The 24,355-nt window shown below is 37.7% G+C and overlaps 1 protein-coding gene across 1 annotated transcript in view; it reads right to left on the bottom strand.

The window, feature by feature from the left end:
• Positions 1-24,355, bottom strand: part of fmnl2a (formin-like 2a) — a 68,102-nt gene that overhangs the window by 5,301 nt on the left and 38,446 nt on the right. The window contains 21 exon segments of the mRNA XM_030124484.1: positions 2,824-2,919; positions 4,954-5,055; positions 5,179-5,342; positions 5,424-5,553; positions 6,139-6,219; positions 6,303-6,371; positions 6,480-6,714; positions 7,515-7,717; positions 7,815-7,867; positions 7,870-7,929; positions 9,081-9,092; positions 10,054-10,248; positions 10,338-10,659; positions 11,603-11,704; positions 11,953-12,102; positions 12,229-12,338; positions 13,407-13,482; positions 16,139-16,232; positions 19,951-20,027; positions 20,175-20,283; positions 23,437-23,592. Coding sequence (XP_029980344.1) covers positions 2,824-2,919; positions 4,954-5,055; positions 5,179-5,342; positions 5,424-5,553; positions 6,139-6,219; positions 6,303-6,371; positions 6,480-6,714; positions 7,515-7,717; positions 7,815-7,867; positions 7,870-7,929; positions 9,081-9,092; positions 10,054-10,248; positions 10,338-10,659; positions 11,603-11,704; positions 11,953-12,102; positions 12,229-12,338; positions 13,407-13,482; positions 16,139-16,232; positions 19,951-20,027; positions 20,175-20,283; positions 23,437-23,592 — 2,596 coding nt within the window.

Here is a 24,355-nt window from a genome sequence, read left to right as displayed (position 1 = left end):
TCCAGGGTGAGTAGATGGGTGGGTTATTTTTTGTGTAGCCTTGATCGGTCTCTTTAAGCCCTACTTTTCTGCTGCCTTATCACATGAAGATGTCATAACTAAGACTGCTTCGTACTTCCAACAACAGCATGCGTAGCTGATTCTGCTCTTCGTTCTGCAGTACCTGTAATGTTGTGCAGTTCTGTCTGAGAGCCTGAGGAGGTCAAGAACCCCCTGCAGAAGTTTTATGAAAGTTCTTTATTGGATGACCCCGATGAAGGCCGCTGCATTTAATAAAGTTGTTCTATACGACAACTGCTGCTGGATTTCTTGACTCTTGACCTTTTCCGTGCACCTCGGAAGAAACCTTCTACTTTGTTTCTACATCAGACAAAACTTTGGAGAAAGCTCACACATACAAATAGACCTTTCAGCCTGGTGTCGAACATAAAAAAAAGGCTTCTGTTGTAATTCTGTCTATAACCTTCCTGTGTAGTGTGTTCATGTGTTGAACTAAATGAATGAATAAATAAATTAGATTGTTCATCTGCACCTGCTCTGTCCATTTTTCATTGAGTGATGAGGATTATCTGAGTTTGACCAATAGAAATGTTGTATTGTTTAGCTTTAATGCCGTTTATGAATAAAAACTCTTAGTCATGTTGTTATCCTGTCTTTAAGTCTCTGTGTCAGTGGAAAATGTGATGAATGTAATGATAACAGATCCACAACAGCATCAACAATAACAAATATATGAAAAATGTGGTTCGTCATCAACATCAACTAACATAAGGTTGACAAAATCTGCAAAAAATGTTTCTGGAAGATCTCTGCTCCACTTGGCTCATGTCTTCAAAGAATAAAAAGAATGAGGTAATAATCATGAATAACTGAATTTCTTTAAATAAGTCAACACAGACAAAACAGACAGTGATACAACATTGTTTCAGTCACAACAAAATAACGACCTACTTCAGTATCTTCTTTCTGTGTTGTTACTGATTAACATTAACATTAAATTACACTAAAAGCTGTAATAGTGTTTATGCCTTTGTCAGAGTTGCAGTTTACTAATACACTGATTTACTTGTTTATTGATTGAATAACTGAGTATTTTTTTTGTTTTTTTGCAAGTCAATAAAGAAAAACACTGGAAGATATAAAGGATCTCTGAATACAGGAGGTCTACAAATACTGTACTTTTACTTCCATTCTAGACTCAGAGCAGTGTCATACTGTGCTTTTGCATTAAGTTTGTGCTTATCAACTACAAACTGAAAAAGTAAATAAAGATAGCTCACCCCTCAACCAACAAGTTGTAATCCTTTCCTGTAACTGACACATAACAGTTTAATCACTGAGCCTCCCTTGATATTTACAGTACAAATAGTTTTCTAGAACATGTCACTCCTGTAAAAGTACACAATTTTAATCCTGACATTCCTAAAATAATCGATAACTGAGAAATAGGCACTTTATTTCATTGTATGTGAGACTGAGAAACATCTGCAAAGACACTCGTAACTTAATTTCTAGATTAGTATCCCTATGGATGTGATATTGTGTATTTTGCACATCTTCTTTGAGCAGTTTCAAGTAAATTTTGCATGTTTGAGGTCAAGTGTGTTATATAATATCCCTTTTAAGACTGCCATTATAACAGGCCACCTAGGTGTCTTCATGTTTTCTTTGCAATAAAAGTGTCAGAAAATGTCTTTTTTTTTACTAATTCTTTTGCACCTTTGTTTTCAGGAAGAACTTAAGATTCAATATCTGTATTGAAATATACAGATATCTCTATCTATTAATTAATATGTTTCAGTAAAAAAGAAAAAAAATGGACTTGAAGTTTTTAGCATATTTATTATCAGAAACAACTGTAAATGTCCACAACAAAACTTTTTGAGATTGCAGAAATAAACTTTCAACTACTTTACATCTGCTCATCTTGAGTATTCTCTATCCATATTATGGCTTCATATTTGTTGTTATTTCCAGGCGTTTTTTTAAGCCTGTGTGGAAGTCTCTTAAACAGTTCCTTTCTACTTGTAATAGAGTCCAACATTGCTGCCGTAAAGTGTTATATAGTGTTGAAAAGCTCAGGATCTCAGCTTTCTGATGCCATTTGAATTTTTTTGGACAGCACAAACAGTTCAGGAGTTACAGTAATTTGAATGCTCTAAAGTGCAAAATGCAGAGCCAGAGAGATTGCCGTTGTTAAAGGGTTAAAATGGAAGGACATTCAAGAGCCTACATGTAATCAATAGATTACAGAAATATCTCATAAACTTGCACTGGAAAAGCTGATTTATCTGGCTATAGGGAAAGACTGAAGTCTTTTATAAGAGCTGTTTATAGGTTTATAGGGATTGTTTTAACATCTAAGTGTGTGCTCAGTTTTTGTATAACATTTAAATAGCAAAAAATATATTTGTTAAAAAAAATAGCTCTTAATGATTATAGTCACACGTTTACAGCTTGCTTACACTCACTGTTACTTCTACTTGTGTGTGTTCCTATTTGCTCTGAAGTGCAAAAACACAGCAGTCTCTCACATCCATTAACGCGGTGCATGTGTGTGTTAATTGAACCACTTAAGACGTATAATCACTGATCCTGAGCTGATGTGATGCGGCTCAGCAGGGTGTCAGACCACATACAGTATAACCACAAGCAGCAGGAAGCCAGCTCACGACTAATCCTGCGATCAGGCATCCAGAGGAACGGAGGGAGTCTGAACCGAGGCCGTCTTACCGTCTGGTGTTCGTGATTCGCTGTAACATCCTGCCTTAAGAACCAGAGCGAAGGAAGGAGAACGAAGAATGGAAAAGAGGGGTGACTTACTTTCTGGTCTTCTTCCATCATAGCCTCCTGTTCCAGTAGTTTCTCCATCAACAGTTGTTCTTGTCTTTTTCTCTGCTCATTGTCCTCCTCTGCTTGCTAAGGAGATTACAAACACAACTTAAATACACTCCTGTTTACTTTTTAAAATATACTAAATAGAAACTACTGTAAAGTTAGAGCTGAATTCAAGGTAAACCACTGTCAATTAACACCAATTTCTGTGCAACTTCCAAGTAGATTTTTGTCTACATTTAACCTTCCTTTAGTCATTTATCACCCTGTATTATTATATTATCCTCTATATTTTGCATTTTCAAGTGAAAATCTGGTATTTTCCAATATTTATTTTACTGGTCATGTAGATGTTCATTAAAGCACCGGAGTAAAGTTGAAGGTTATTGTATCAAAAACAGAACAAACTGCAGAAAAAGTGACTTTTTTTATATAATGTATCATTAACTGAACATAAAAATAAGCATCTACAACCACTGACATTTGTCAAACTACACGGGTTTCAGTGTTGAATCCTTGTTGAATCACTACAGAGCCTCTGAACGCCCAAATGGGTCAAATCTGATTATGATGAAAAGCTGAGACACTGCATTTTAATTGAATAATTTACATGTACTGATAATATTAGTGGTTAAACGGTTTTTAAACATTTCATATCAGTAGATGCTTTTGGTCAGCAGGGGCTATTTAGGTCTATGAGGGTTAATTAATTTTGAGAATGAAGTGTCATTTTTTAATTTTTATTTAACCAGGAAGGATTCATTGAGATTAAAAATGTCTTTTAAATGAGCACCCTGGCCAAGATAAATGATGATAATTATAAAACATTAAATGCAAAGAGAGGAGTTTAAGTATTAAATTAATCAGCCAAAACATCTACAAGTGGATGTTTCTGCCTCCGTGACATTTAACGTCCCTTTAAAAGTGTCCAGTGAGACCAGCTCCTTAAGTTTCAGGTTGTTTTGAAAATGACTAAGAAAAGGGAACAGGTGATCTAAGGGCGTACAGACTTTTGGAACAGACAGAAGGAATAAATGCTGAGACTGAAGACTGTAAATATCTGTACTTTTTTTAAATAGATGTAGTTTTGAAGATAGGATGGAAGCAGCTTTAAGATATATTTATAGATGAGTGTGTGGTCAGAGCAGATTATCTGACAGACAGTGATGATTGATGGCTTTATAGTTTAGAATAAACCTCAGAGCTCCATGGTAACCAGCTCTGAGAGGATGTGTGCATGTACAGTCGCGGAAAAAATTATTAGACCACCAAAAACAATGGTTATGCAGACAAGTACCTACTCCTGTGTGTATCATGTGACTAAAGCAGACAGAAAAGAAAACATGAAATGCCTTAAACCACTGTTTTTGTCAGTACAATGCCATAGCTATTGATATAAGAACTGAAGTGATTTTGGTTATTATCAAGAAAACCATAGAAAATGTCTAGATATCAGCTCTGAAATTAAACTCTTATGAGCTATTTTTGTTGCTATCATTATATTTGTCCAAACAAATGTACCTTAAGTTGTACCAGGCATTAAAATGAACAAGAAATTGAAGAAAACAAGGGTAGTCTAAATTTTTTCCGCAACTATATATCACAACCCCATGGTCCATCACAAACATAAATGTTGCAGCATGAAATCTCTCTTTTAAGCCTCAAATAAAAAATATGAGTTGATTCTAGAATAAATACTCATGTTAGTTTTTTTTTCTTTTTTTTTTCACCAGTCATTGAATATGGGGTGTGATTGAGAGAATTATTAAATAAAATATTCCAATATCTGTACTGAGATGCAAAATTTGAGAACTGTGAAAAATGGTTTCAGAGCTTTGTATTATAAGCTTTTAGGACCAGTTTTAATTCAAGAAGATTTTGGTGAACAGTATTAATTTGTAACTGCATGAGCACCAGGTTGGGTGTGAATGCAGTTTGGAGGCAGACAAGTTATTAAATATAGATGGCAAATACTCCTTAGGACAAGCTGGAAGTGAATTGTGAGAGGGATTCCTGTGTACTTTGCTACTGCTGAGAGAGCCTTTTTAATTAGATGACACTTTGGCACATAAACACCCGTGCACTGTTTGACCGCGTGGATTGAATTATTAATCTCACCCTGTAAGCCTTGACAAATCGCACAAACACAGGGAAGAAGACAGACGGCGGCGTGGTTTTGGAGTTCTCCCCGAAGAATTTCACCGCCTCGTCGAAGGCATCCTTTCAAAAGGTAGACAAAGACTATCATTACTTAAACCAGAACACCGTCACCCACCAGAGACAGAGCAGAAAAAAAAAACAGCCTCGTAAATGCAATAACAAAGCGAGGTGCGCTCATGTTACCTGTGCAATCTTGGCGTCGTCCTGCAGTTTTTTCAGCTTGGCCTCGTTGTGTGTGATGAAGTCTTTGAGCATGGTGTTGTGGCCGTGCATGCTGTACTCTCTTTTGGTCAGCTCCATGCCTCTCTGCAGCTCCTTCACATCCAGCAGGACGTTCTCCAGCGACACTGTGAGCAGGATTAGACGTATGAGCAGTCTGGAACCCCCCCATGTTTAATTGAGATAAGTCAAACATAAATAAGACTAACCTGCTGCAGCTTTCTCCACATAGTGCAGTTCATTGTAAAAGAGGGAAACTTGATTGTACTTCTCTTTCACCACGTTGGCTATGTAGTGTAACAGGGTTAATTTACGGTCCGTCGACTTGGTGTCGAGTAGCTGTGAAGAACATGACAGGTGTAGAAAACATTTATGGAAGAAAAAAAAAAAAAAAAGATGGATTTAACCCATGAAGACCCAGTGCTACTTTTGTGGCAGTCCCTAAATAAATGTTTCTCTATATTTAACACAATTTATTGTCATATAATCTCCTTTGTTTTACAGTTTTTCAGTGAAAATCAAATATTTTCTTACATATAATTCACTGATCATGTAGATGTTCATAAAAGCTCAGAGTACAGTTGAGGGTTATTATATCAGAAACAGACTAAAAATGATTTTTTCAGCAAAGATGTCATAAACTGAACATAAAAACAAGTATCTCCATTCTGTCATTTGTCAAACTCCATGAGTTTTACAGGTGAATCAATGTACTTCCATGTTCACTATGGAGCCTCTGAACATCCAAATGGGTCATATCTGATGACCATGAAAAGACGACAAACTGCATTTTACACCAATTATTTACATGTATTGATAGGATTAGTGGATCAACAGGTATTAAACATTTTACATCAGTAGATGGTTTTGGTCAGCGGTGGACATTTGGGTCTTTATGGGTTAAGGCTGGAGTAAGAATCTTACCAGGTCTAAACTTTGCAGCTTGAATCCATAAACTGCTCCTCTTTTGCTGCTGTTCATGTAGTTTCCAAGTGCCAGGATAATCTGCCAAACAGAAACGAACAGTGTGAAATAAAAAGCAATAATTTGAAATTATGGCTAGTGCAGACACAAAATGAGTCCTTTACCTCTAAGATTTTCTTGAGTTTCTGTGATGATTTAATGGATACAGACGCTGCAATGACTGCATGAAGTTGCTAAAGGGGAATAACAACAGAAGATGTCAGATTCAGAGCAGTACCTCCTGTTTTTAAGGTTATAACATAAGCTTCCTCAATTTGACACAAAGAGCTTGTTCTTCTCACCGGTGTCAGCATCTGAATGCTCTCGGAGAAGTTTCCGATGAAGGCCATGATGGTCATTTTCTGCATGAGCCGTTCAATCTTACTGAACTGCATCATAAAGCGGTCCTCGTCCGTCAGACTCTCCAGCGGCTTACGCTCCTTCTCAAACTGTCGCAGGACTTTAATCTCGTTCTCAGTGGGTTGGAAACGCATGAGACATTCGACAAAGTCCACCGGCAGAGTCCGTAGGTCGAACCTGAAAATCAAACACAGTTTAAGACCATTAAGACCCATTAATCCAAGTAATGCCTGGTAATGCCTCTTGATATTTGGCTCAATTACTATTGCAGGCAGCTCTGATTCATGGTTATTAGATGGAAACCACGAGATGTCACACAAACACATCATTTGATCAATATTGCTCTGAAACAAATGTTTGGAACATAATAGAGGAGGAATTTAGGAATTTTTAGATGGTAATTACTGATCTTTTTAATAGCTTTTGTAAGATTTCTAAATTATTACACTACAAGTAGCCTGTAATGTCACAAAACTAACAGATTAATACAGTATTAAGGTCACTAGATTACAATTTATTTATCCAAATACTGCACTGATATAACCAAGTTAGCAGGTTAATATGTAGTTACCAAAATATTACTGAATATTCTGCCCATTGTTTTAGGCCTCTATTGTATTCTATTCTATTCTATTCTATTCTGTTCTATTCTATTCTATTCTGTTTATAAGTGCTTCCCCAAAACTGAATTTTAATGCTAAATAAAACGTATCTTTCTGTCATAATATATTTTAACTCTTTAAGACCCACAACTATTTTTGTCACAACTGCTAAATGACCCCCCCCAAGTGATTTATCAGCATTTGTTATAATATTATCCTCTGCATTTTGCATTTTTCAATGAAAATCAGGTATTTCCCTATATTTCATTTACTGATCATGTAGATGTTCATAAAATCTCAGAGTAAATAAGTACAAACATATTTGTTGATGTTCCATTCATGGAAGTAACTCCATGCAGTTCTACTGTGTCTTACAACTGAATGGCCTTGCAGATCTCCTCAGGCGTCTTGCCCACTTTCCTCAGTGTGATAGCCAGGTTCTTGGCCCTGTTGGAGTCCAGCAGCGCCACCTTGTTGGGTCCCTTCTGGATGACCTTCTGCTTGTTCATGTTGAGGTCAATCGACGGGCCCTGGGCTTTTGTCTTAAACATCTCCTCGAACTCATCCACATTCAGATCCTGAAGGATATTGACCAGCAATTAATCCACTCACAGCTTATCAACAGTCACAGACTTCATGTTCATGTGTTCATCTAGGCCACGTTTGGACTCTCACCTCGAGGATCCTCTCATCATCGATCTCGTTGAAGACGGTCCCATTGATCTGGTTGGTTTCAGGGCGACCCAGTTGAAGACCGGCATGCGGAACTTTGTCTTGATGGGTTTTTGATCTTTACAGCTAAACAGGACAGATCGGTTAGCATATTGACACCATGTACTGTCAATACATCAGCACACAGTCACAGACGTGCAGGGAAACCAGTGAAAGGGTGGACGGGGATGTGAGACTGAGGACACAGATGGATACAACTCCTGTGATGGACAGACTTCATGTTTTACTAGTATCTAGAAACCAATAATCCCACTTTGTATGTATACTTGTGTGTGAGTGATGGGTTTCTGCTTGTGTCTTTCTTTTTTTACCTATTTATTTTCGCTGCTTTAATTTGTATGTTTTTTTGTAGATTTTTATATAAAGTACAAATTGTTCTTGTTACAAAGACAAAAATATTCTATTCTTGTTTTCATTCTTTTTTTTACATTTTGACTGAGTATTAGGCAATAAGCAGAGTGGAGTCTGTTTGCCTTTGCCTTGTGAAAGAGGCCAAGGGCTATAGAGTCTGCATAAGGTGAGGATTTCCTGCTTGGTCTGGTGTCAAACTATCAAGGAGATTAGGGCCACCAGGACTAATTCATTGAAGCTGAACATCGAGGTGGTGCCTTGCTTTGCCACTGTGTCACACAAACATCGTGTCAGCAGAGGTAGAGCGATAAGAATGTCATGGGAAAGGTAAACAGCATTCCAGCTCTGCACCGATCCTATCGCTACCTTTCATCTGCATGCCACGACACATCATTGTGACTCAGCATGAGACTGTTCTGATATGATATTCATAAAAACATCAACACAATACTACACCAAGGCGTGAAGGTGAACCATGCAGAATTTTGAAACGTGGTATTTTCGTTGTAGTTTTTCATGTGTTTTTTAGGACACGCAGTTTCATACTTCTTGGCAAGCTCATGTCAGTAAGGAAATGGCAAAAAGGAAATAAACCGTGACATTATGTTTAAAAAATGTGAAAACAATAAAAGAGCACATTCTAAATGATTGAAATTGCACTAGTGGGACATGTTCTTGTGTTTTCAGCTGTGATTCTGAGAATGAAAATACCATTTTCAAAACTCGTGGGGAAGGAAGGGAACATTTGGGGACAAGGGTTGAAATGTGACAGAGGCAAAACCTACAGAAAGTTTGATGGGTCCCTCTGGTTGGCAGGAAAAAAAATAATTCAGAGACAAATTATTAAGAGTTAGTAACAGATATTTACTGCTGTAACCCTGTGAAGTCAACAAACAGGATTAGAGTAAGAGGTTTATCACAAAAACTGTCAAGTCGCCAAAGAAACTGAAATATGTCCAGATTTATTGCTAAGTTTATTCCTTGAAAATGAATCAGTTGTTCATATTGTTCGGGTTCATGAACTAAAAACACCTGAATAACATTAAGATTACGTTAGATTTTTTTCCTGGGTAAGAAAAATAGTGTTTTCCAGTCAGTGCTTTCTAGTTATCTCATCTTTCACAATAAAATACATCTTTTACTATGAACACTTATTAAACTGTAATGATTGTACAGCAGCTATAGAATGATGTTAATTTTGCAATAGAGGAGGGGGCTTTACTTGGAATATCTGTGTTTTTGCATGTTTACTGTGCATGTCAATACTGGTATAATCATTGTAATATAATAAACAGTGGAACAACAATTAAAGATGGTATTTCATGAATATCTATGAACATCCGATCATAAATGTTATCTAAAAAATGTCTATATCAAATTGCTATCTACTGTATATAGTGCTGGGAAAAAAGTTTTTGGACCCCTATGCATTTATGATATATTGCATTAAAAGTCACTTAACTAAACTATGCCAAGTATTGTTCCATTCTCTAAACCCTCATGCTCCCTTCTGCACGTGCTCTGTTCAGTTCAGGTCAAAACTGGATGTTTCAGCAAGATAATGAAACACACCCAGGACATGGCATGTGGAAACTCTCAAGCATTTAGTTTTGTTATTTTTTCATGTTAACAATAAACAAAAAAAAATCATTTGCTTTTGTTTATGTCTGTCTGATGCAGCCACACCTTTTAAAACACAAAAAAAATATTTTTCATAAATGATTCATGGTAATATTTCACACTATGTAAAATTTTAAGGGTGTCCAAAACCTTTTTTTTTTTTAATTTTCACTCCACTAAGACATGTGGAAATGCATGAATTTTTTCTTACCTGCTAACCCAGAGTTCATGATGACAGTAGGAGTCCCACAGCCAGGCAGAGGTGGAGCTCCAGGTGGAGGCGGAGGCGGCAAAGGGACCGACATCGCCGAGGCTGGTCCTGGTGGTGGAGGCGGCGGTGGAGGAGGAGGAGGCGGTGGTGGAGGTGGTGGAGCTGCTGCAGGAATCGCTGACGGTCCATTTGGTACTAAGAGGAAAAAGCGTCAGAAAGAAAGGATGTCAATTACTGATTTTCTAGAGATGTTGTTAGGAAAACCGGGCTGATATTAAACCTACATGTGCCGTTCACTGGCAGAGGAGGGGGTGGAGGAGGCGGGGGTGGGGGAGCGCCACTTCCTGCTATGACTCCGACGTGGTTGGGACTGACCGCTGCATTATTTAGCCCCATCACAGCACCGGGCATACCCACAGGGCCCGAGGGCGGCGAGGGCAGGATGGAGATGTCTCCGTCTCCCTTCTTGTGGATCTTGATGGTGCCCTGCTTCTCCAGCTCGTGGATCTTTTTCTCCAGGTTACACTGTCGCTGGATGGCCTCGTCCTTCTCCTTCAACACCTGCCGTAATGAGTGCACCTGGGAAGTGGCATCTTTGTAGACTTCCTGTGTAGGAGAGACAAAAAAAAATGTAAAAATGTGTGAAGTTTAAGAGGAGAATGGAGAAATAAAACAAAGATAGGCTTTATAGTAAAATATAATGACAACTTTGTGCTGCTGTTGCAAAAGTCATTTTACTGACGCACGAGAAGAGGCATTTATTTGGCCCTGTCAATGTGATTTGTTCAACTGAAATTTATGGATCTGTTCAAATTCAAGACTGCACAAATAATGTATAGGGCAAGAAATAATCTACTTGCGGGCATTTTTACAAAAAATATTTACAGAAAGACAGTTGGGATATAACTTCAGAACTTAATTTTAAAGAAACTCAAGGTACGAACCACAATCAAACACATGTACATAACAATGTGTGGGGTGAATTTGTGGAAGGATTTGGAGGAGTTGAAGGAATGTACAAACATTATTTATATATTATACATTTTATATATTGTATTTAAATAAACAAATATAGTTGTGGGTTTTATAAAAACATAATTGAGATAATCATTTATAGTATAAAGTAAAAGGAAAGCTGCTACAATTACAAGTTAGAGCCAACTGTATGGTGGTTTATATTTAGCAAATATGTGTGGATTATGATGTCGAATTAAATAAATAATAATCATTACATTGATTCATATAAACATATATACATATTGTATCAATATGGATTGATATAGTTTGTGGGTTGTATTGTAATAAAGGGGTGGGATTAAATAAGTTTTTACTTTTCCCACTTCTTTTCCAATATGTAAATAACACTAAAACTGTATTATTGCTTTTGTATTAAAGTATAACATTTTTTTGGGTTGTCTTATGTTGTTAACTTGCTTCAGGCATTTGCTTCTGTTGGTGGTTGTATTGTGCATTTTATGAGTCTGAAATAAAACATTCATTCATTCATTAAATATCGGGTGAATGCGAGTGTTTAGAGTGTGAGTCTGACCCTGATGGATTCAAGGTCCTTGTTCCTTTGCATCAGCTGCTTCTCCAGCTCCACGATCTTGGACATGGCCTCATTCTCCATGTCCTGCAGCTTTTCTGTCATCTGTAAGAACAACAGCCAGGAGGACGAGGTCACAACGTGATGTCAACGATATGTAACAACATCCAACCCTGCATGTCAACTCCAGGACGCAGTACATTTTATTAATATATGTGCTTATGTGGATTGAAAGAACACATTTTGGTTACTTTAGAAGTGGTGAGAAACACAAACAGTGTGCACGTTACTGGTTGTAAGAGACTACAAACTGGATTAGCGAGGATATTTTGCAAAAAAGCCAAGTCTCTCACGTGTGACATGTTTTCCTCCAGCTCCTCGACTCGTTCCAGAGCGGCATTTTTGGTCTCTGCGTCCTCAAGAAGGGCTCCCACATCAAACACATTATCCAAGTAGGCCTGGATCTGAACCTGCAGCTTATCGCTCTCTGTGTGCTTTAGTTTCTGACAAATGCACAAACAAAACAAACACTTAAAACGGATGAAGTTGAACTGAATATTAAGAATGGGAGGGTTCAAAGGGATGGCGGTCTGTTTATTTTTTCCTCCAGCATTATGGCTCAAACTCACATCTAAGTAGTCGTCCAGATAAAGCTTGGTGAAGTCGTACTGTAGATGAACTCTGAAATTCATGTCTTCTACCGAGTGTACAACGATGTTGATGAACTGCATGCATGCACCTGGGAATACAGACACGAAAAATGTTACAGGATGAAGATTCAACACAACTATACAAGTAATTTTTGTTATTAAATAAATATAGAATATATGAGCCCAAACAACGGCTCACATACACAGTCAGACCGTGTTAATAGGCTCATTTAGAACAGATTGGGGTTTGTGTACAACAGCCTGGTACTTCTATGAAATTGGCTTATGCTCATCATCACATCTGTTGCCGTTATATTGTTTCCCCTGCAATTATGTGTATAAATCCTCATTGTTATGCATGTTTGGCTCGTGGAGTAGCTTATGTGGGAGATTAAAAGGAAAAAAAAACAAAAAAGCAATCAACCAGTCATAATGTCACAAACACACACACATTTCTCTTCAACTTGACAGTGGCTTAATGAAAGTCCTGCAAATATTGCAGTTATCTGATGCAAAACAGTGATTTGGAGAAAGGTGTTTCATTTAGTGCTGCTGTAAAATGACAACCTGGGAGACACAGTGACAGAGGTCCTATTCAAAGTCCTGATGAAGCATTTACAGACAAGTATATTACATAAATTCAGGACTTGGATAGTGCTTTTTCCACAGCCTCACTTAATGTTCTCATCTAATATAATTAGGACTAATCAGCCTGGAAGATAGATTTAGCGTTGGCTCGGCGCTTAGGGCCACTCCAGTTTGAGGTAATGCGCATCAGCAATTTGTGCCGCGATTAAAAATACAAGAGCTAAACCTTAATGTGTGTTTCATCAACATGAGGGATAGACTTAATTTTTTATTTGTTGCCCCATATACCACAAATATAATACCTACATTACAATAAAAACACCTGGAAAAGATGATTTATGCGTTTGTTTTGTCACATCTGGATCTCTGCAGTTCCTTGCAAAACTGTCTAATCCACAGTACTAAATTAAAACTGTTGCAAAAAGTGAAAAAGAAGCAACACAGTTCCTTCTCAGCTTATTCAGGTAAAAAAAAAAAAAAAACTTGATAAACCACTGGTGGTTTCAATGGACATGGAGGATTTTGAAGGGATTACAGTGTATTCAATATCGGCAGTGCATATGTGAAACATACCATGAAGTCGATGTTGTTGTCTCATTCTTGAAATACTCCATTAACTCTCAACCGCTGTGTCTCCATCCACACCTGCAAAACAAACCACACGACACTGAGTTTATTTAAGTCAAGTTTGCAATAGTAGTAATTTTGCAGTAATTTTCTACCGTCTTAACTTTTCTTTTTCTCACTTTATACACTTTTTACCCCTAAATTGTTCCACACTTCTCTACTTTTTTCAATTGATTTCCTAACCACCCCATTTTTAAAAATTTTTTTCTTTTACTTTCTTTTAATCAATGGCCATTGATATTTGTCTCTGTAAGAGGCACCCCCTGTACAACCACAACATTATCATTCCTATCAATACCCTTTATTTGACTTTTATTATTATTGTTATTATTATTGTTGTTGTTGTTGTTGTGTTGTTGTTATTATTATAGGTTGTTTAGTTATTTATTTTGTTCACTATGATTTTCTGTTAATATCATCACTATTATTATCACTGTTGTTGATGATTTTTTGTGTTGATTATCAGTTTGTTGTTACCAATTCCTTTGCCTTTTCTTTCATTTTCTCTCTCTCTCACACACACACACGCACATACACCAATGTATAATGATGAATATGTAATTAGTTGTTTTTGTTTTGTTTCGCTGTTTTGTTATGTACTGCATCACTGAAAAAAAAGTCAAGTTTGCAAAATAACACAATTAATCATTGACTGAGCAAATATAATTTACATAACCAATAACTGCTCAGACTACAGAGAGTATAAGGTTTTGTTTGTGCACCATAGTGGCAATACAATATCATTTCTCTGACTGTAAATCTCAGACATCCACAGGGAAACATGAGGCTGTGTGCTGAGCTCGAGAAAAAAATAAAACAACACTAAGTAGAGCACTACATCTATGCCAAGACAGTTACCTCACAGACTGTTTCAGCCATAAATTTCAATACATTCTTACCCCCTCAGAGAACCAGATGTTATCACAAGTCATGGCTGAATATGAAAAGTCTGAGGTTAGTAGCTAAATATGTCACAGCTCAGAAAAACAGAGGCCTTTATAGAGAGATAACTGCTGTGATTAGTTATTCATGAGGTGCTGCTGAATTATTTTTCACGTCATATCAAGCTAAGTATGTACACAAACATATTGTGGTCGGTCCGCTTGTGGTACAGCTTTTACCACACACAGAATACTGCTGTTTTTTGTTCAGCCAGCGAAGGCAGATTGGCGCTTGAATTTGGAAAATATTAAAAAGAAGAAGGCAGAGACAAAAAAGAAGAGACAGATGCTGTGCAGTTCAGACAGTTCATCTGGAGGGCAACAAAGGAGATGGAGCATGATAAAGAACTGAGAGGGAGGGCAGGAGGAAACGGGAGGGGTGTGTATCCAAAAAGGCCCTGCACGAAACCTTGAGTTTTCTGCTTCAGTTTCCAGTTTTCTGTCGACACACTCCACTGTAACCCTTTATCGGGCAAGTGACTATTTTTGGTAATTTCATGCATTACCTTACAAGATAATGACAGCAACAGTTTGTTTATTGTTTACATGGATGCCCGTTAGCTTCCACCATAGTGGTTGAAGCTAATGGGGATCTGTACAGTTATAGTGTGTCAACAATCTCAGGTCTAATGTGGTCTACAGGGTCTGTAAGGTCCACCTCTGCATGAACAGTGAGTGTACCTGCTTTGTTAGGTACCATGAAGTAATGGTACTAATGTAAGGAATGATGTTCAAAGGGATAATGTGGATGTGGACAGGTGTCTGGATCAGCACTTATGTTGTTGTAATGCTCTGAAAGTGAAGTTCTAATGTACTGAAATACATGTTCTGTTCACCTTACATGTGTTTTTTCTTGTATTTTTTTATTTATACTTCTCAGATTGATTTATGTTTTGCCACTTATGGATAAGGAACCAAATATGGTAACTTCATTAACCTTGATTTTCTACATAACAATAAAACATTTTGAAAAACTTCACAAAAGTAAAAAAGTCTTGTTATGTCCTACAGTAACACACTAAGGTTGACATTTTGAATTATTTCTATGAGTGCCCTATAGAGAGTTAATGTGTCACTTTTGTAACTTTGCAAAATTTGCCTGAACAACTTTAGATAAAAAGATGGACGGTCCTCACATGCTCCCAGGAGCCTATTATGACATTTCTCAACCCTCATCTCATTAGATAAACTATGTTCCCCCCAAAGCCTTTATCTACCACTAATGCCAATCCCGCTGAGAGCAGCACTCAATATTTCATCCAGGGGTGTAAATATTGCATTAACTGCAGTCAGCCCATGTTTATGGACCCAGGCTACAAAATGGGGCTGCTGTTAGCGCCCCCTCCATCATAAACCTCCCACTCCTTTCTCCAGCAGCCAGAATACCTCATCCAGACAGACAAGGGTCAGGCAAGGCTGTCTTTTACATCTCTGTCTCCACTATTCTGATCTTTGATGTGTCTGCCAAATCCAGTTAAAACACACATAACCGTTTTCCCTGGAGGTCGAGTGGATCCTCCTGCTGTTATGTAGCTAAACCGGTGTCTATAATCTGTTGACAAAGACCTCATTCCTAGATGCTATCCCTGGCGGTGAACAGAGAAATCTCCCAGTCTCACATGTGCAGTGGGAGCATTCCTCCAGGCTGAGTCACTGTTTGAAACTGCATCGTCGAAATGTAATGACATATTCATCTCCTCAGACCCACTTCCCCTGTTCCGTGCAGCTCATACCTCCTTAAAGTTGTCGAACGCAGAGAGAATAATTTCATGGCCTCCTCTGACGAGACAAACTGCCGCCAGCAGTTCCAAGACCAGAGCTTTAGTCCTATAAAACACAGAGAAAATGATGGGAAGAATGGTTAGTAAATGACAAGTGTGAGCGCTGAAGCAACCTGTACTTAAACACGGAGCAACGTGGAAAACTGTAATTTAACATCCTGCGACATAAGTGTGGAATGAATGTACATGGTAATTATAGAGTTTATTCCAATTAATGACCTCAGATCTTGTATTTTTATAACTTGTGATCAATAATGTGTTATTCTGCTGACACTTTAACCATAAGGACCCAAACATCCACTCTCTACCAAATCATCTACTGATATAAAATGTTTAATAACTGTTGATCCACTAATCCTATCAATACAAGGAAATAATTGGTGTAAATAGAGTTTGTCATCTTTTCATGGTCATCAGATATGATCCATTTGGATGTTCGGAGGCTATGTAGTTACCGTGGAAACACTGTCATCTTCTACAACATTGATTCACCAGTAAAACCCATGGAGTTGGATCAGTGACACTGGGTATATATTCAGTTAGTGATAGATTTTGCTAAATAAGTCACTTTTTCTTCAGTTTTATCTGTTTTGATATAATAATCCTCAACTTTACTCTGCGCTTTTATGAACATCCACATGTTAGTAAATGAAATGTTGGAAAATACCCGAACTTCGCAGAAAAAAAAACACAAAATATAGAATATTACAATAAATGGTGATAAACTACTTAAAGGATGGTTAAATAGACAAAGATTAATTTTGAAACTGCAACAAATGTCACACTGGGTCCTTATGGGTTAAGGTTATGGCCTACTCAGATGGTTTATTTTGGTTTTGTAATATCTAAACTATTTAAAGTGTTCTTTAAAATATATACAAGTCCCCATCCAGATTTAACTAAGCAAATACTTCAGATCCTTCCATTGGATAATTACTGCATTGATTAATACTTTTTAGCAAGAAATAAGTCCTTTAACCCTAACTGTTTGGTAAAGAACATAAAGATTGAACTGTGTTTCAATGGAAAAAGGTCATGTGGTCTGAAGAGTCCAGACTGACCCTGCTGCAGAGTGATGGGTGCATCGGGGTGAGAAGAGCGAAGGGTGAAGTAATTACCCATCATGCCTAGTGCTTACAGTACAAGCCTGTGGGGACAGTGTTATGATCTGGGGTGGATTCAGTTGGTCTGGTCAGGGGTCAGCAGCAATACGTTAAATGTGACACTGGATAAAATTATCAAATTTATGCTGTTATCAAAGCTAAAGGCATACAAAATATGAAATATTAGTGTGGGACCTTTTGGTTAGACTGTGTATATTCACTATATAGGAAAATAGTCACAAGTAGCTAACAATGTAGCTAAGGATCTAATCGTATTCTATTCTCGTATCTATTTATCTGTCTCTTTATTAAAATACAAGAAATGCAGGAAATATGTACACAGTATTAAACCTAAGTGGCTTCTACAGATAAATTAAAATGTTTAAAATTTTGTCTAAACTGTAGTCTTGTTTTTATGTTGTTTATGTATATCCTGCATATTTCAGCTGTTCATATATTGATATACAGACTGAGAAATGTACAGGGTGGGGAAGCAAAATTTACAATATTTTGAGGCAGGGATTGAAAGACAGTGTATGACCAATTAGTTTATTGAAAGTCATGAGAATTTATTTGCCACAAGAAAATTTACATAATAGAAAATGTTTTTATTCTATGTGTCCTCCTTCTTTCTCAATAACTGCCTTCACACGCTTCCTGAAACTTGCGCAAGCGTTCCTCAAATATTCGGGTGACAACTTCTCCCATTCTTCTTTAATAGTATCTTCCAGACTTTCTCGTAATAGTTTTGCTCATAGTCATTCTCTTCTTTACATTATAACAGTCTTTATGGACACTCCAACTATTTTTTGAAATTTCCTTTGGTGTGACGAGTGCATTCAGCAAATCACACACTCTTTGACGTTTGGTTTCCTGATTACTCATATGGGCAAAAGTTTCTGAAAAGGTATGGATAATAGTGTTAGGTATGATTATGACATCAATATATGTTTGGTTTTCAAACAATTGACGTAGTGCCTGCTGAGAAAAAACAACTAAATGTTCATTGTAAATTTCGCTTCCCCACCCTGTAGATGTGAGGTCATTATAAACGTGCAAAAGCATCAGATTTGACTTTTTCACAGGTCTGTATATCAGCAGACAAGCACTAAACTGAAGCCAAATAATCATTCTGTTTTATCTCATGTTTATTTTGATATTCTTTAAATGGGATTCATCAAACTTGGACAGAAACCAGATTAAATGGGTTGTTACATTGAATAAAATTATGGATTTCTCTGAATTTGACATAATCTAACCACCCGCAAATAAATATAAAAATTAAGTCCTTTTTTTTTTTTTTTTTTTTTTTTGATATTTTAATGTTTGCTGCCCCTACAAATGAGAAGTAAAGTATGATCCCAGTTTCACTTTTCTTCTAATCCAATGGAGTAGAAGGATTTTCTTTCTGTGTGTGTTGCAGCACAGAGGACAGACCCAGGCTGTGTGTCCACTCTCCGGTTTATTCATGCAGGATTTCTCTGCCTGGATGAGACGATGTGTGACAGTTCAAGTGAAGTGGTTTCACATTGACTTTTGAGGAAATCCTTGAGCCTCGGGCCATGAAGTAAAAATGTACGCAGCCACCCACACACCCACACAGACACGCACACACACCCACAGCCCTAAAGCCCTTCTGGTGGCTGTCTCAGTAACAGCTGCCAGTGTAGTGGAGTGTGCCAGTGGTGCCCTGACCCGTCTGTCAGCATCAATGTGCCCCTGAGCAACAAAGACTCTTACTCTGCATCAGACTGTGCAGGTGCAACGAGGCCGATGTCAAACTCTAACTGTTCCATTCTGGTTTTGGGCCCAGCTTGGTCAAATAACTGGGTTTCTATTCTTTTTTTTGTTTTTAGATTAAATGATCACTCTGGTGAGTATTGGGGCAGCACGTTAAGGGGGGATGGGGTGTAGTATAGATGGCTTGGCTAATATGTAGTGGAACACATGTATATATTATATATTTTACAAACTGTATTTATATAAAGTAATATAGTTGTGGGTTATATAAAAAAATAATTGAGTCATATCGTCGCTGTCGGGCAGAAACTTCTTATGTCCAAAACAGTTATTTTTCAGGAGACTGGAAAAACAATGCATATTTGAAATAAATGAATGGAGTTCAGAGATGAAGTCACAAACCGTTTTCAACACTTTTCATGTGGTTTCCAATCAAGACAATTATTTAACGTAAAAGAGCCAAAACCTTTATTTTCCCAGGTCTCAGGAGAATATGGGTTTATATTTAGCAAATATGTAGTGGATTATGATGTAGAATTAAATATATGATGATTATTATATTGAATGATATAGGCATATATACATGTTGTAGTAATAAAGATTGATATAGTTTGTGTTGTATTGTAATAAAGGGGTATTTATTTCTTCCCACTCCTTTTCAGAAGTGTAAATAACAGTAAGTATTTCTTTTGCATAATAGTATAAATTTATCTCTTTTTTTTAGTTTGGTTGTGTTATGTAGATAATGTGCTTTGGGCATTTGCTTGTGTTGGTGATTGTATTGTGCTTTTTTTTGGTCCAAAATAAAACATTTACTTATTCATTTAGCAATGTCGGAAATAACCAAGCTAAATTCAGATACATAAGAAACATGTGCTTCATGTAGGAAACCTCATTCTTCATGCTCATGGAAGGTCTTACCTGGGGTTTTTATTGTTGAGACTTAGTGCAATTTCATTCACAGCATGTGGGTGTGACATGACCATGTTGAAGCCATACTGAAAATGAGGGAGAAAGACAGAGACAAATAAGGTAATTAAAAGAGAATAAGAACCTATCAGGTACAGCCCACGAGATCATAAATGAAACATGAAAAGTGGCCGTGGCACACATTCACATGGTTTAATATGTGCTTGAGTGCAGACCTGGTAGTTCATGATAGCACGCAGGCACATGATGCAGACGTGGACGTCATCTTTCTTACAGATCAGTCTGGAGTTTTTCAGCGTTCTGCGGCTGGGCAGCGTGTTACAACTGAAAAGTCAAATATAAAACTACATTAGTTAATTGTATTTGTATTTTACTCAGCCTGGTGTTTGGTGTATTGGCATCTGAACACAAACAAGAGTACACATGGCCTGGATGAACAAGAAAACAGATGCCATTTGTGAAAGAACCCCCTCACACACCATCTCCTTTACAAACAGAGCCCATTAAACTGCCAAAGCAGCTTACATTAACAAACACAAAGGCCATATAATCTACAGCCTCGTCAGGGACTGCAAGGATGCCCACTTTTAATTGTTTTAAACATCCTTCACAAAGATATCACTTACAGCTTGCACAATAGCAGCCAGTCATTTGCATGCAGCACAGTGATTGTGGGGCTTTATGTGGACAAAAACAAGGCCTCCTTCCTCCTGGTGCAGCTCTCACAATAAAAGTGAAACGCTGGAGCAGCAGGTTTATCAGTAATATGCAAAGCCAGTCACAGCCCCTCAGTTTATTTTCAGACTTTTGTCACAAGGTTCAATTACCAGACACAGTTCTGGGGAAAAATGTGTCTTGAGGCTACTGATAGACACGGCGATTCATGTCATGTCCCATGCCTGAAGGCATGACTCCTCAGTGAGTCACAGAACAGTGTGGGCTTGTCTGAAAAAGACTACAACCCAAATTGGTTAAAATCTATTGTTTAATTTACCAAGTCTGTATAAAATAAGCTGAAAACAGTTCAACTTCATGCCTTGAAGGGATGTTTTTACTCTGACCTTGGTGTGTATGAGCATTAGTCTTGTTGTGTTTAGCTGATTAAGCTCCATGCAAAACTCTTTCCCTGACATAAACACAGTCCATTCATGAGACACTATGTGACAGAACTGGAGCGTCCACTTCACATAGCAGAGGCAATCTTCAAGCTTCTGTTCTGGGCTTCGGCTCTGCCTCATCCAGCACAAACTAAGGTGTGGCACAGTTCATTGGCACAGTTGAGACAACGTTGCAGTATTTCTTCATCTCAAACCAGAGTAAAGATAAATGATGACAAGAAGTGATCTGTAACACCTTGCCCTGCTTTGACAAATTTGACACTTAATCTTAACAACAATAAGAAAAAAGTGTAGGAGAATGAAGGGGAAAATAAAACAAGGTTAAAGCTGTGGACAGAGTAAAAGAATTTAAAATGACACATAAAATTATACATTCAGCACTACAGCTACCAACTACAAAACATGTCCTAACACAGCTACACATTTCTAGTTAATTCTCTGCTAACTCTTTAGACATACCGTCGAGAACACTGTGGACAGCTCGCTGTACTCGGTATCCTTCAAGGAGGCAATTTGGAAAAGACACATACAAGTCTTAATTTTTGTCTGTTATTTCTGTCTTTTATTTTACCTCATTTAAAGCTAATCTAAAGGGAAAGATTCTGTATAATGGATAAATAGGCTATTGAGTTAGTGTAACAGCTTTCAGTTAGAAATTATGCAGAGTTTGAGCTGATGCATCCAAAATACAGAGGCTTTTCAGAGACTACCTTATCTATTCTTACTAGCTGTCGCCTAGTGTTTAGCTTTTACAGGCCTTTGTAGAAACTAGACTAGCTTCTGTTCATGATGGCATTTGGAGAGCCACACAAGCAGCACACAGGCACAGAGGCAAGAACAATGGGTGCAGAAAAACCCATTTGCTCCAAGGAAAGGAGAATTCAGTCTCGAGCACAGGAGGGGAGGCTGGCAGTACAAATAATTCACATCCCCAACACAGACAGTGGGACAAAAAAAGCTGGGCAGCGCTAGCAGGGAGGTATAAAGTACAATGAGGCAGGGGGATTGTGTATATGAGCGTGTGTGTGTGTGTTTGTGTCAGCCCACACCACAGCGGTATTTATGTGCATTTCTAGGGAGGGGATGCAGGGTTGACGCTGCAGAAAGCCAGCAGTGCAAAGCTGAGACCTGCCTGCTGTCGAGGACGGGCAGACAGTAGAGTAGATGACTATGGACGAAGACCAGGACAGAAGAGAGGAGACGTCAGCCTCAATGAAGACACACACTGATACACATAAAAGTACAGGCTCCACAACCGCACGGGAGCAGTAGACGAATACAAATGAAGTAAAAGTCAAACATTTTGGGTCAATATTGATATTTCACAAGAATATCAATATCAGTGAAGTCTCCTTCAAATAAAACACAGACAAAGGGAGCACGAAAATCAGTAAAAAGTGCTGAAGTGCCTTGTGATGGTTGGATATCACTAAGAGCTAAAAGTAAGCAGTCCAGGAGTTTCAACTCTAAGCAGGTTTCCAGTAAAAATTTTGCATTGATTTCCATGGTGAATGTAGGAATGTTAATATGCATGACCCTACATTTTTTATCAATGACTGTCTAGGACTGATAGGAAACTTAGATAAGTACATATGTTTTAGAAGATAAAACCATTTATACTTTGTTATCCATTACTCCATTGAAGTAAAAGCTGATTTGCATTCAGACTACATTTATCAAAACAACAGGCACAAATAAAATTATACATTTCATTTTGTTTACTCAAGATCACGTATTAAGAAGACATGTGCTTCACTGAATAAGTAGTGCTCTTTGTATACAATGTCAACCTCTGAGCACAAGGATTAGAGGTCACAGAAGTCAGTGTGAATGCTGTACCAAGACATCAATGAAATGACAGAGAGGATTAGAGAAATAATGCATAACTGAATAGGATTTGTGCTTCAGAGCATATATTAGCATGGGTTTATGAATTAACTGCTGTGAAATCCTGTGTGTGCGGGATTTGGAGTCAAAATTTAAAAAAAAAACACAAAACAAAAGGGTTGTTCTGTAGAATGATTTTCCTTCTTTTGTGTCATCTGTCACAGGAAAATCCCTGTCATTCATGTGTCATTGTATCATGTGCGAGTCCAGCATGAGTTGCAACAATGAACGCTTAAAAATCCAGACAAAAAGTATTTTCCTTGTGTCTTAAGCCATTTAAAGTCTTACTGACCACATGACTATACAAAGGAGCTGCCGAAGCATCATATGAAATGTGTGACTCCTTAAAATAATCACAGTGCAATCACATTACTCCGAGTACAAAAAGAAGCCTGAAAAGCAAAGTTAAAGGTTAAAAACTGCTAGTTAAAAACAGTAGGGGAGTGGTTGCTTGTGTGTGTATTCATTGTACCGTAACGTAGAGTGTCGCCCAGCTCGGGTGAGGCCATTCCCGGTGATGGGTGACGGCAAAGTGCTTCCTCCATGCAGGTCTTCTATCGAACGGCTCCAGGGCTTTGACTTATCCATGGCCACCTCAGGGTTGTTCTCCAGGCAGTCTCCATCAAAGCTGTTGCAGCAAACAAGACAGGAAATCACAAATAAGCAGAGAGTAACTTAAATTATCAGGAGATATTTATAAAACTGAGAGGTGAGAACAGAACATAATATGATCTCATGTCATGAGAAATATGTATAATGACATTGTTCAATATTATAATGACAATGAATTTTGATAAATAAACAGACCATGTCACAATTTTTTGTTCTTATTTCTGGAACTCAATTGCAATACAGGAATACAGGGGCATCCTGTATTTGCTGCAATTCAGGCAGTGTTTTGTTTCATAATAAAGAAAAAGTAAAGTTCACTTTTATTGTCTGTGTAACAAAACTAACCCCTTAAACCAATCCCATAACACACGATGGGCTGCCACTGAAGGAACCGAAAAGCCAGTACCTTGGTTAAGGGCACCTACAAGAGAATTAACCTAGAATAGGACTCAGAGGAAAGTCACGAGACAGAAAGCCCCGGTTTAACTGGGAATAATATAACTTGGAACCTTCTTGCTGTGAGGCAACTGTACAAACCACTGTGGCAATAAGATGATTATTGCAATGTTGATTAAAATTATCGGTCAGCACTACTGGAATGTAAATAACAGTACTATTCGTTGACATGTTCTTCCAACGGCACATAATGATATAGGTTCCAATGTGAAGGTGAATAAAAACTTTAATTAAGTGGCTCTTTATCGCTCAGCAGGGACCCTGTGACTGACTAATAATCGCAGCCAGTTTGCGATAAACCAGTATTCAGAGATTTATGAGCA

Source organism: Sphaeramia orbicularis, chromosome 21, assembly GCF_902148855.1.
Source record: "Sphaeramia orbicularis chromosome 21, fSphaOr1.1, whole genome shotgun sequence".
Taxonomy (NCBI): Eukaryota; Metazoa; Chordata; class Actinopteri; order Kurtiformes; family Apogonidae; genus Sphaeramia; species Sphaeramia orbicularis.
The sequence above is the reverse complement of the archived record's forward strand: the minus strand, read 5'-3'. Positions and strand labels throughout refer to the sequence as shown.